Here is a 12,544-nt window from a genome sequence, read left to right as displayed (position 1 = left end):
GACTAGAAGACCTCCAAGGTCCCTTCCAACTCTGGCAGTTAGTATTCTGTATCTTCATAATGTTAGATAGGAGTATGAGACTTTTAAAATTGCACCAAGGAGAATGTCTCTCTCTGAACTCTAAGATATGAATAATTAGTTTTTGTTTTCGTTAAGTTGAAGGCTGGTCATGATTAATTCTGATAATAGAAATGATGTCTTAGTTTTTCTTCGCAAGCCATATAACCTAGAAGCTTAGTACCTTAAAAAAAAAAAACCCAAACCAGCTTTTTTTTATCAGAATAAGGCATTTTGAAAAGTTATGTATAATGTTGTGGGTTCAGAGTCACAGAATATACACAGTAGCATCTAAGACCATTTCTAACATTATATTTTCCTATTTGCATTTAAAAATAAAAGTGCAGAAACGGAATGGGACGACTCCACACCACTAGCACGGGACAGCCAGCAGGTGGCGGCCTTCTCAACTCTGCCACCTTGGTGTTGCCATTTCTTTATAGGATATCTCAACACTGGAAAGTTGCTGCAGGGGTAACTTGCTGCAGTGCTGGGTGGAGAGCGGGACGAGTGAGCTTCAGAGAGAGCAGTAACAATAGGTTGGCCACAGTGGTGTATGAGATGGAGGGTGGGGAGGCAGCACCAGGTGGGGGCAATTGCCAAGGCTCTGCAGGGCTTTAAAAAAAACTTTGCAGAGCCATGGGGCTTTAAAAAATAACCTTTGTAGAGCAGTGCAGCCCAAGGCTCAGAGGCAACAGCGAGGGGGGGTCAAAATAGGAAGCCCCCCTCTGCTGCTGCCTCCCTGCCCCCTGCCCCATCCTCTGCTGCAGTTGAACTGCCAGTTCAGCACTCGTGGCGGAGCCAACCTACCTCCTCTGCCCTCTTATGCTCGCTCTTCCAGCTCTCCATCCAGTGCCCACCATATCCCTGCAGGTGTTGAGATGCCCTGCAAAGAAATGGTGGCACCGAGTTAACGGTAGAGAGAAGGCTACCCCCTGCTGGCTGCCCAGAGCTAGTGGTGACAAGTCATCATAGACCCTATAGAAAGTACGGGTGGGGGGGAGTAGAAGAGAAATGGAAATGCTAACAAAAACAATAAAAATGGCTTGTAAACTTCATCGCACCAGGTTATTATATTAACTCTTCACCTTGTTGTAAAGTTATAGATAAAAATTTCTCCTCCCTATAACCAACTTTTATCTATACTCAATCCAAAAATCATCATCTTTTCAATCCAGGTTCCTCAAAATGTCTGCTGGGAGCCACCAGAAATAACAAATAGCTTATCCATGGTTCTAATAGTCCAACTTTATATACCTTTATATGACATAAGAGGATTTGGTCTTTTATCACTCTTCAATATTTAAAAGAAGCCTTCACCACCCACTATGCAAATTGCAAATTGCATCATAAGAAGGTTTCTTCTTGGAGCAGTTCCATATCTAGATTCATTTCTTCCTATAAAGAGGCATCATGCGGAATTTCCTCTTCCCATTCATCAAGCCTCAGTTTCTAATAAGGGCTTAGTTCCATTTTAGTTATTTCCCAGAAACATTATATATATGATTCCCAAGTCATAAGAGCCGTGATGGCCCAGTAGTTAGAATGCAATACTGCAGGGCTAATACACTGCTCACTCCAGAAGTTCGATTCTGACCAGCTCAAGATTGACTCAGCCTTCCATCCTTCCCAGGTTGGTAAAATGAGGACCCAGATTGTTGGGGGCAATAGGCTGACTCTGTAAACTGCTTAGAGAGGACTGTAAATCACATGTTGTAGCAGAGTTAATATATAAAAGCAGCAAGGAAGAGTAAATTTGTTCTCACTGGGTATCAAATTAACTTTGCCGTTTGAAGTTCTCTAATATCTGATAAAATAGTTAAATTGAACATTTCCCAAAGTGATTAGAGAGTGAGTTTGACTGGGTTTGTGTCCATGAAAGTCTCCATGACTGCTGAGAACAGAGATGTCATCTCCTTCAGCTTAGAATCAAACCCAACTACTTCCGGTTTGGGCTTCTTTGGCGATGGGCCAAAATCACAATCGTGCACGGTTTTGATCCATGCTCACCACTGGAGCGCCCCGAGCCACCTGGATTCGGGGCTGAAGCCACCCCGTAGAGATGGTGAAGAAGGGGGAACCATCAGCGGGGTTGAGGAGAGCCACATCTCTCCTCCTCGGCTGGCCATTACTCCCGTTCCCAAAGGCGGTTGCAGCGCTGGTCAGAAATGGCCACCTCAAAGAAGAACCTGACCTGACAAGATTGTGCAGGAGGAAGTTTAAAGGAGAAAGTTTGATTGACCAGGTTGAATGGAGAACATCTATTTAAGGTACCTGGAACCTGAATTTTAAAGACTAATACTATTCCTAAAAAAGATTTTAAGCGGCAAAAGAGAAAGGGAAAGGAAACGGAATTGGCTTTTTTTCCTCTCACATTGACAGTTTTAATTGACTTGGAACGTTAAGAAGAAGAGATTCGAATAAGCAATTGATACTAAGAAATACACTTTGACATTAATATTCTATTTCTAGCTGAAAATAAAGTGTCAAAGGGATAAAGATTCTTGGATAATTTAAAAATTTTCTTTAGAAAAAGAAAGAAAGTGGAGGGAAAAAAGAAAAAAGAGGGTGGAATCTGGAAAATGGAGGAGACCACCTGGAACTTTAAAAAAAAATGATAGAGGAATTTTAACAAGTCTTGCAAAAGATACGTTGTAGCTGAAACTTTGCTACAAGATAACAAAGCCCCTGGAAAGAGAAAGTGAGAAAAGAAGCAAGAAACAGTTTTGGATTATTGGATGATTCCTGGAACTTTGGATGGAGGATCCTAATGAAACAAAATAAAATCAATTGGGGGTTGTTTAAATTTTTTAAAAATGGCATCACTCCTTGAAGAATTAAAAATGAGACTTAAAGAACAAGAAAGAAGCACAAGAGGGAAGAGGATATTTTTGGCTTCGTATTTCAATTTTTAGAAATGGAGATCTTGAACTATGAAAAACAACAAGAAACGCTGGCAGAACAAGAAGGGCGGGACAACGAAAAAGCCATCTTTAAAGACCAGACAATTTTAAGCAGGGTAAAAAAAGGGAAAGGGGGGATAGGGAGTTAAAAACTTAAGCATTGAAGCAACAACCAAAAAAAGAGTAATTTGAAAAGTAATCATAATATCAGGAAGAAGCAGAAGGGAGGATCACAGAAGGGAGAATCAGATAGAAAAGGGAATAAAAAGGGGAGGGAGAAGAAGAGGGGGAAACAGAATTTGATTGAAAATAGGTATGTGTTATAAAATAGAGGTTAGAAAATGAATGTTATAACTGTAAAGGTGTAACTTAAATTTTTAAACAAGATTTGAAAAAAGATACAAAGGTGTTAGACTCCAGTCTAGTAATTACAGGGGAAAATTTGTTTTATGAGAAAAGATAATATGAAATTGTAAACAGGACAGACGAAAGTATAAAAACATTGATTAGAAAGATTTTAAAAATTAGAAAAAGATATGTAATTGAATTAAGAAAGGTATGAGATAATTTAAAATAAGGCTATAGGAAGTAGGGAAAGGGGAAAAGCTATTGAAAAAATTGTGAAAATAGTTATAAGATATGGATTAGAATGTATAAGATAAATATGAATTGAGTTTAGGTATGTATGGAGAAGTGATAACCTGGGGCCACGCTGTTCTCAAAAAAAGATATTTTATTTGTATTTGTATGTTTTGTGAAAACTTAAATAAATCTTTTTTTTAAAAAAAGAATCAAACCCAGCTATCATAGAGCCCTTATAATTATAGTGTTAGAATCCTTGGTCCTGATATATGTAGATAGTCTTTGACTTACAATCACATTGTAATTGGAATTTTGATCATAAGTCACTGCAGTTGTGAGTTGAGGCACTTACATGACTGGACCCATTGCTCTTACTGCTTTTACGATAATTGTTAAATGAATCATGGTTATAAATCAGAATCCTAGGATCATTAAGTGATTCACACAGTAAATAACTAAATCAAAGTGTCCAAAAAATCTCATCACATGACTGTGAGACTCCACAAATCGGTCATAAATGCAAGCCAGCTGCCAAGTGCTGAAAATGCAGGGATATGCTGGGGATAAAATGGCTTCATTTATGACAGCTGATAGTCCTTTACAGCAGGGGTCCCCAACCACCGGTCCCTGGACCGGTACCGGTCCGTGGATCATTTTTTACCAGACAGCAAAACTTGGGCGCTGCCATCTTGTTTTGACGGCGCTTCCAGGTTTTCAGTTGCTTCCGGGTTTTGGGTTGGAAAGTGCTTCCAGGTTTTCAGTTGGAAAGTGGCGTTTGGGTGCTCGCGCCTTAGTTTCGTCGAAGGGTGGTGGTGGCTTCGAACGAAGAGCTGTCCCGATGGCGGTGGAGTCTCGCGTTACTCAGGTACCGGTCCGTGGAAGAATAATTGTGAAACCGGTTCCTGGTTCAAAAAAGGTTGGGGGCCACTGCTTTACAGGCCGTCCATTGCTCTTTCCAAGATCCTATTAATTTTAAAAAGTCATTAAATGAATCATGGTAAGTTGACAATTACGGTACCTTTTAAAAACTATAGTTTTTCAGATATTGTTGAACTACATTCCCAACCTCATCTTTCATTAGCTATGTTGACTAGGGTTAGTATGAGTTATAGTTCAGTAACAACTAGGAGTCGTAATTACCATTATACATTGGTCAATTTTCACTTATCTCTGTCCTGCAAAGTAAGTTGGTATTATTATGTTCATAGATTTGCAGAAGGAGTGTTAGGACAGCAGTGGTCTTTGAATCAGAGGCTCATGCACCACAACTCAGGTTCTTAATTATCATATATTTCTTGCTGTCTTATACTTTTACTGGCTTTGTACTCACTTCTCTTCATGTATTGCAAAAGAAGGGAGTATCAAAATATAGGGTGTGAATCATCCTTAATTAACAATCCTTAATCGTACTACAAGCTCATACTCGAATGGGAGGATAAGGCCCAGAATACCTGCATTGGTTTGCATTTTGTTAACAGTAACTGCAGTTTGATCTTGGGGGGGTCATCCTCTTCTAGGATTATATCAGTCTTTTTCCACTGGATGATACTCAGCCATCAAAACTCATGCGCCTGCTCAGCTCCAACGAGGAAGACCCCAGTGTTCTGTCTAGCCCCAGTAAGTGGAATCACGGTGAGGAATCTTTCTGGAACTTTCTTTATTCAGCTCATTCAGCTTTCTTGTTGTCTCTCCTCCCCCCAAAAAAAAAAAAAAAATGCTTAAGAGAGAACACTACAGAAAAGGAAAACCAGGAAAGGACGATGAAATGAAAAATTACTGTGACAGCAAGACTTTTACAGCATTAGTCAGAGCTTCATAGAGATGAAGGATATGATTGTTCATCATCTTGGAATCTTGCCCAATTTTTGTTGTTGTCATAGTATTTATAATTTCCTCGTATTTCATTATGCTTTCTTGTAATTTCCTTTTTCCTCTATAACTTTGCAATTTGGGAGTTTTTAATGTGCTGATTCTTTCTTTCACTGAAGTGGTTTAAGATGTCTCTTTCTTCTCTACTGTAATAGTTATAGTAGTTTAATAAGGAAAAACAAAAGACAACAGCCTTTTTTACTCTATAACCAAGAGTAAATGGGGTGGGGGGTGGGGTGGGGGGTGCCATGACAGAATTGGAATTGGAAAAGAAGATTGCCTTCCTTTCTAATTCCAATTCTGTCATGTCTCCTCCCCTCCCATTTACTCTTGGTTATAGAGTATATAGGTCTACTCTATTTACCCTTGGTTATAGAGTCTACTCTCTGAAGCTGATCAACCAAGTTAATGGCCTAAGTGGAAATGGTTCACCTTAGCTTAATTCTGAACCATTTCAAAATTATCTGTGATTGGAAACAGATGTTTTCCTTCAAAAGTAGGCAACAGACGGGAATAGCAGAAAAGGCAGTTAGTGTAGCCTTGTCTAGACTCATCTGATAACATACAGCAGCCATAACAATGATCATGATAATATTTTGCATTTATATTGGTCTTTCCCAAGCTAGTGTTTTCTAAAACTGCTGGGCTACAGTTCTCATAATTCATAGCCCGTTGTTGGTCTTGGGAATTGTAATCTGGCATATCTGGAGGACAACCATTTGGCAAAGGCTGATTTATATAATACCTGTTTAAACTGTTTCACAGTAATTCTTCTGATAATCCCTAAATATTTATCAGCGTTGTTATCTCCATTGTTATGAAGCTTGCTGTATAAGTTTCTCTAATGGTGAAGTTTACTTCTGAAGGTTCCAATGGAATACTGTGAAATATTTTAATACTTTATATTAAAACTGATTGAATAATACCATCAGACATTCAGAATGACGGTCTACAATTTGTTTAATAATGATAAAACAGAAATCCAGCAGCAACCTATTTTGGTCACTGAAAGTTCCGTGACTGATTGCCATAAAAAGGGAAGTGTTAGGAAATTCTGTTTAGGTAATCTCCTTGACTCCTTGAAATTAATAGGCACGTGTAGACTTTAGAAAGAATGCAGTAGGTGCTATCACAAAATGGTTGCCTTTTGCAGTTTCCAAAAACCTATTCATTGGAAGACAAATTTGGGAAAGGGGTTCCTGTCAGATACTATGCCATCTAATATGCTCCTGGGTACTGTAAGTGATTTGTATCACTGCAGCCATGTCATTTTTTAAAGTGCTTATGAGTCTTAATGTGATGCTAACATATACACACACATGCACAGAAACACATCATTACAGTTAAAAGTATCTAACAAAATTCAAGTTGGCAAAGTGCTGATTGGTCTGTAGAAATATATGGACATCACATTGACTAACCATGATTTGATAAAAAGTCTTCCTTGTTTAGTCTGCGTCTTCCTAGGTGAGTTTCTAGTTATGGAAACAGGTTTGTTTCTCTTCTTTTCAGCAGACCGCACAATGAGCACTTCGCTTTCTGCCTCTCAACTTCACACAGTCAGCATGCGCGATCCCCTCAACAGAGTTCTTGGTAAGTTCTTCAGCTTTTACTAAAAGTGTCAGGAATAAAATTTCCCCCAAAGGCCAAAAGTTTACTTTGGCCAGCAGCCCAGGGCTAAACAGGACCTTAGTTAGAGAGATCTCAAATATTTTATTTTAGTCCAAAACCAGAAAAGCGGAAAGACAGCAGCATGTGCGCTATAGCAAAATCTGTGTGACATCTAAATGCCCAAAAAATTACAACCAATTGTATTAAGCAGAGTTTGAAAGGTGCCATTTTGACCTGGAATTAAACAAAAAAGTCGTTTCCAGAGCAATAACCTAGTTATTCCATGGCAAAGGTGCAGCAAAGAATTTTGTGGTATCTTCTTCATAATTACTGAGATGAGAATCAATACTGTACATAAGTTTTCCAAATCAGATGGCAAGCTGTGCTGGTCAGCAGAATTTTTTGTTGCTAGAAGTCAAGGACAAGGAGTTCCTATATTGTATGCTTTGGGGTGTTAACAAAAAGTATCCACTTATCCTAACCAGTCAGTTCTACAGCCCTCCATTCACCCTTGTTATAGGGTATGCAGAAATTTAGAGCTGGTACTGCTTTCTTGTTATAACAATGGAATTAAAGTCTAACTATTGTTTTAGAAAGCCTCTTTGAGTTTGAAATGCAAGCATGCATTTTGTTCATATTTTTGTCTGAATTCTGGAATCAGTGATAAAAGCTGAAGTCTCAAAAGTTCAATGAGTGATTTACAGAGTTTTAAATAGAGAAAGAAAAATATTTTATACTGTTAAACATCACAAGATGTTTAAAAAGCAGTAATACAAACCAATCGTTATTTGGAGAGGACAAAACTAAAATGGGGTAAAGAATGAAACTTTTAATTTAATAAAAATTTAGCTTTAGATTCATCCCAATGGCATTTTTAGAAATTCAAATATACAGTAGTTAGAATGAAAATCGCTGCAGCTTTGCTTTTACCGATAAAAAAAATTAAGTCTCATTGTTCAGTCCACCATCCTCCAAACTAAAAAAAAATGAGGGATGACTGTTTTACCACAATAAACTTAAGATAAATTTTACTAACATCTTTTCTTTGCAAGCTATTACTTCTGAAAAGTACGTAAAACCTTGTGTCTGAATTGAAAAATCCTAGCGCCTAACATTTTGAACTGGTGTCTTAATATAGCATTTGTGCCAAAGAAAGAATAAATAAAAGAAACTCTTCAATGTAATGGATGTCAAGTAACTGTGTGTAAGCAGAGTTGTTAAAGAAATACGTTTCACTGACTTATTTCTGAATCAGTGTTGCACGAACTTGTACTTTGTGAGATAGAACGGTGATCCAAGAATGCTATTTTAAATCTGAATTCTACATCAAATTCATTGTTGTGGCTTCACACCAGTTGTAATTTTTTGAAAAAAATATGGAATTACTAATCCAGCAGGTGGCAACTCCTAGCCCCCTTAGTTGATCGCAAAAAAGCTAAGCGGAATTAGAAATACCTAAGGACGCAGTGGCAAACCACAAATGTATTTGTAATTACCAAAAATCAAGCTTGGCTCACGAAAAGTTGAACATTTATCCTGACTTAGATGCCTCGCAGGATTATCTGCTGCTGTGTAGGTTACCCAAGGACAATTATTATTTATTTTCTCATGTGCATCCTACTCCCCAGCCAACCTCTTCTTGCTGATCTCCTCCATCTTGGGAGCCAAGACAGCTGGAACACATACTCAGTTTGTGCAGTGGTTCATGGAGGAATGTGTGGATTGCTTGGAACAGGGAAGCCGTGGCAGCATCTTACAGTTTATGCCTTTCACCATGGTAAGCCAATTCCATTTTTTATTAGGCAAGATGGCCATTGTTCTTCAAACTTTCCTTGAGCGGGGATTCTTAATGGTGCCCTTTGTAAATAGCCTCCTATTCAATTTTTTTTTTCCAATAATAACCATTCAGATTCTCTGCTACTTCCACCCAGACTACAATCCTCTGGTGAGGGTGGGATGTTTTTTTCAAGCACAGTTACTTCCTAAATTTGCATTATAGTTTTTTGTGTTTTTGAATCCTATCTTAAAGTATCACTTCCAAAGCGATTTCTTCTGGATTTCATTGTTATTGGGGACATGGGCTGCTAAGGCACCGGCCATCGCTATTTTGCAAATTTTCAGCATTTTGCAAACTGTAAGAATGTCTTCTTTGCATGCTGTTTGATTTTTCTGACACAAGAGGGAGTAAGCTGGCAGAAAATAATATTGAAAACAATTGGAATGTTTTAAGTGGGGATCATTTGTGTGTTACCTGAAACTAGGTCCATTGCAGAGTATTTTTGGGGGATAAACATGCAGTGAGTTGCAGAATAAAATTCATGATCTTTAGATGTTAGAAAATGAAATGTATTACTTTTGTAGATGTTAAAAATGCAAGAAAATAAAAAATAGTATATCTTATCTATATACATCTTTTGTTATTACTAAAAGTTGTATGGAAATATTATAAATATTTATAACTACTTCTTGAATCTAAACACTTAAAAAAAAGTCAAACAAACCCAGTATCTTATAAAATCAATTAAGGGAGGAGTACAATCATTTCTTTATTTTGAGGAAAATTGCTTCATAGACAGAGCCAAGCCCCAGTTTTGTCTCATGGAAGACTGTGTTTTTCTATACAAACTAATATCTGAGGTTGTCTTGCACTCAGCATACTCTAGCCCTATAAGGTATAAACAGCATGTTCATACACACTGAGGAGGCAAATATAACTTCCTCCCTCCCCACCCCGGCAAAAACAATTATTGAGATGGGTCCTAGCTAATTGCCAGAATAAGGAGCTTTGCTAGAAAGATGCTCTCATAATCTTCATGATTAGAAATAGGTTTCACTAGTAAAACTAACTCACATGGGCTCTTCACTCTTACTCATGTGTATAATTTCTGCCTTCCTCTTTATCAGCCATAAAACTCTGAATAATATGCAGTATGGGGCATATAAAACTCAGACTAAGCAAAATGCACGAAAAAACCCAAATCAGGAAATTTGTACCATTTTTTTAAAAAAAATTCACACATAATTCTCTTTAATATTTTTAATAAGTAACAGCTTATTTTAATTATTAATACCTATGTTTCTGTGATATTGGTCCAAGATAATAAATATTCACATATGCATTATTCAATACACATACATACATTTCCAGAGCATGAATAAGTGTTTTTTACAGATTGATTCTTCAGAGAGATGTGGGCTACTTGAAGGAGGCCTTTTGCTACTGTATGCCTTTGGTCAACTGATTAATTTGTTATTCCTGGCCAGGTCTCGGAATTGGTGAAAGCATCGAATATGTCCAGCCCTAAAATCGTACTGGCCATCACAGATCTCAGCTTGCCTCTGGGCCGTCGAGTGGCTGCCCAAGCCATTTCTGCCTTATGATCCTCCTATTACCTTACAAAGGCCAGAGGCCAAATTACAAGAGACAGGAAGCAATGGAGAAAACTCTTTTTCAAAGCTGTTCCACAGAAGCAGGAGCTGGACTTCTAAGAGGTAATGATGAAGCCCATAACCAAGTTTAGCTTCGAAGTGCAATCCAGAACTACCCAACAGGAACTTGCCCGGATTGCTGCTCCAAGTATTGAACTTTGTTTTGCTTTCAAATAGCATCATCCACAGTGCCAGTGATACCTCTCTTAAGTTGTTCATTAATATTTGTAGAATAAAATAAAAATTATTTTGATTTGCCTTATTTTATAAGCAACGTTTTCCTCCTATTCTCAAACGCCCAAAAGGATCTGCATTCTTGATCAACATGACTGGAATAAGATATCAGTGATATAAATTTTTAAGTTGACAAATTATTATTGGTTTCAAAAAACAGTTGCATATTCAAAAAATTGCATAGACCTTTATCAAAAGTTGTTTTTTTTAAAAAAATCACTAATATATTTGTTTTTGAAAAAGACCTGAATTTAGTAGGCTAGCATTCTTTTCTTTCTGCCAACTTTCGTATTTTTATAGCTTTTGCAAGTCTGAATTGTTTTATAATGCTAAAGAATAACCTCTTTCTGCTTTTTCTTAAATATAAATAGTCCTCAACTTGTAACAGTTTATTTAGTGTCTGTTTGAAGTTACAACAGCACTGAAAAAAGTGACTGTTTTTCATATTGACAAGTGTTGTAACTTCCCCATAAAAATCACATGATCCAAATTCAGATGCTTGGCAACCGACTCATATGATAGTTGCAATGTCCTGGGGTCATGTTTTTTTCGATTTTCTGACATGCAAACTCTGGGGAAGTCAATAGATTCACTTAACAACTGTGTGACAAACAGCTACAGTAATTCACTTATCAACTGCAAGAAAGGTCATAAAATGGGCCTAAACTCACTCAACAACTGTCTCACTTATTAATAGAAATGTTGGGCTTAATTGTAAGTCGAGGACTATTGTAGAATTATGTTTAAAACACAAAGCTGCTTACTTTGTATGACAGATACAAAGTTTAATGAATTGGTGAATTGATGAGTCAATTCTGCGAATTGATTCTGCGAAACACACACACGCCAGTGGTGGGATTCAAATTTTTGTACGGCTGGTTCTGTGGGCGTGGCTTAGTGGGCGTGGCAGAGGAAGGATACTGTAAAATCTCCAGTCAGAGGTGGTACTTGCCAGTTTTCCAAACTACTCAAAATTTCCAGTACGGGTTCTCCAGAATTGGTCAGAACCTGCTGAATGCCACCTCTGACATACACACACACACACATATGTAAGCCACATATATGGCTTGAACAAAGCACACAACTCCATGTCCTTTCATAAGATTTACCATACAGAATACTTGATTCAAAATAAGAACTTGTATGTAAATAGCATAATTCCCAGTATTATCGATTTCTTTCTTTTTGTAGAATTTGCATATCAACAGAATGATTTTCTAATTTAAAATGGTACAAAACTTGTAATAATGTACTTCAATATTAAATTTAATTACAGTTTTGAATTTTTGATCTAGATGGAAAAAAAAATCTCAAATTCCAATATAATTTGGAAATTAGCTCATTTTAAACATGACAGTCAAGAGCAATACAACATACCTTGTGTATTTTTTTTTTAATTTCTTTGGCAGGCAAGGAATACTATACTTTTTTAAAAAAATACATTGGTTAAAATAATTATTTACTAGTAAGACACTGCATCTAAAAGCGATTGTGTTGATCCAATAAGAAGTGTCTATTCAAGATATCATCTTAAGAATTCTATCACAAAAAACAGACAGGTGCTAATAAAAGTATGCAGGATTGCTCATATTAAATCATAACCCCCTCTTGCGGTCAAGTATACTCTGTTATGTGACACTTTGTGCAGAAAGCGCATAGGCCTAGTTCTAGGACAACTTGCTGCCGGAGAATTGCAGCGGGCCTTGACTTGCTTTGGGTTTGAACCTTCTAAAATTAGAAGTCCTTGTGGCAGGGGCGAGCCAGAGCATAGAATCCCAGCAGCCCTTCAATCCACGTGGAGTGCAGAGCTCACCTGAGCCTCAGGGACTTCTAACTTGAAAAGGTTCAAACCTAAAGCA

General features: G+C 37.5%; 1 protein-coding gene across 7 annotated transcripts in view; it reads left to right on the top strand.

The window, feature by feature from the left end:
• Positions 1-10,713, top strand: part of MED24 (mediator complex subunit 24) — a 99,254-nt gene extending 88,541 nt beyond the window's left edge. For 2 of the 7 annotated variants that reach the window (XM_087917837.1, XM_026717517.2), the window contains exons 23-26: positions 5,060-5,174; positions 6,927-7,004; positions 8,651-8,799; positions 10,287-10,713. In XM_087917837.1, coding sequence (XP_087773963.1) covers positions 5,060-5,174; positions 6,927-7,004; positions 8,651-8,799; positions 10,287-10,403 — 459 coding nt within the window. In that variant the 3' untranslated portion in view covers positions 10,404-10,713. Of the gene's footprint in view, positions 1-5,059; positions 5,175-6,923; positions 7,005-8,650; positions 8,800-10,286 lie in introns of all 7 variants that reach the window. The other 5 variants (XM_087917838.1, XM_026717518.2, XM_087917836.1 and 2 more) reach the window with 3 other exon arrangements.
• Positions 10,714-12,544: the final 1,831 nt, after the last annotated feature.

Source organism: Pseudonaja textilis, chromosome Z, assembly GCF_049901715.1.
Source record: "Pseudonaja textilis isolate UNSWEBS1 chromosome Z, rPseTex1.2, whole genome shotgun sequence".
Classification (NCBI taxonomy): Eukaryota; Metazoa; Chordata; class Lepidosauria; order Squamata; family Elapidae; genus Pseudonaja; species Pseudonaja textilis.
The sequence above is the reverse complement of the archived record's forward strand: the minus strand, read 5'-3'. Positions and strand labels throughout refer to the sequence as shown.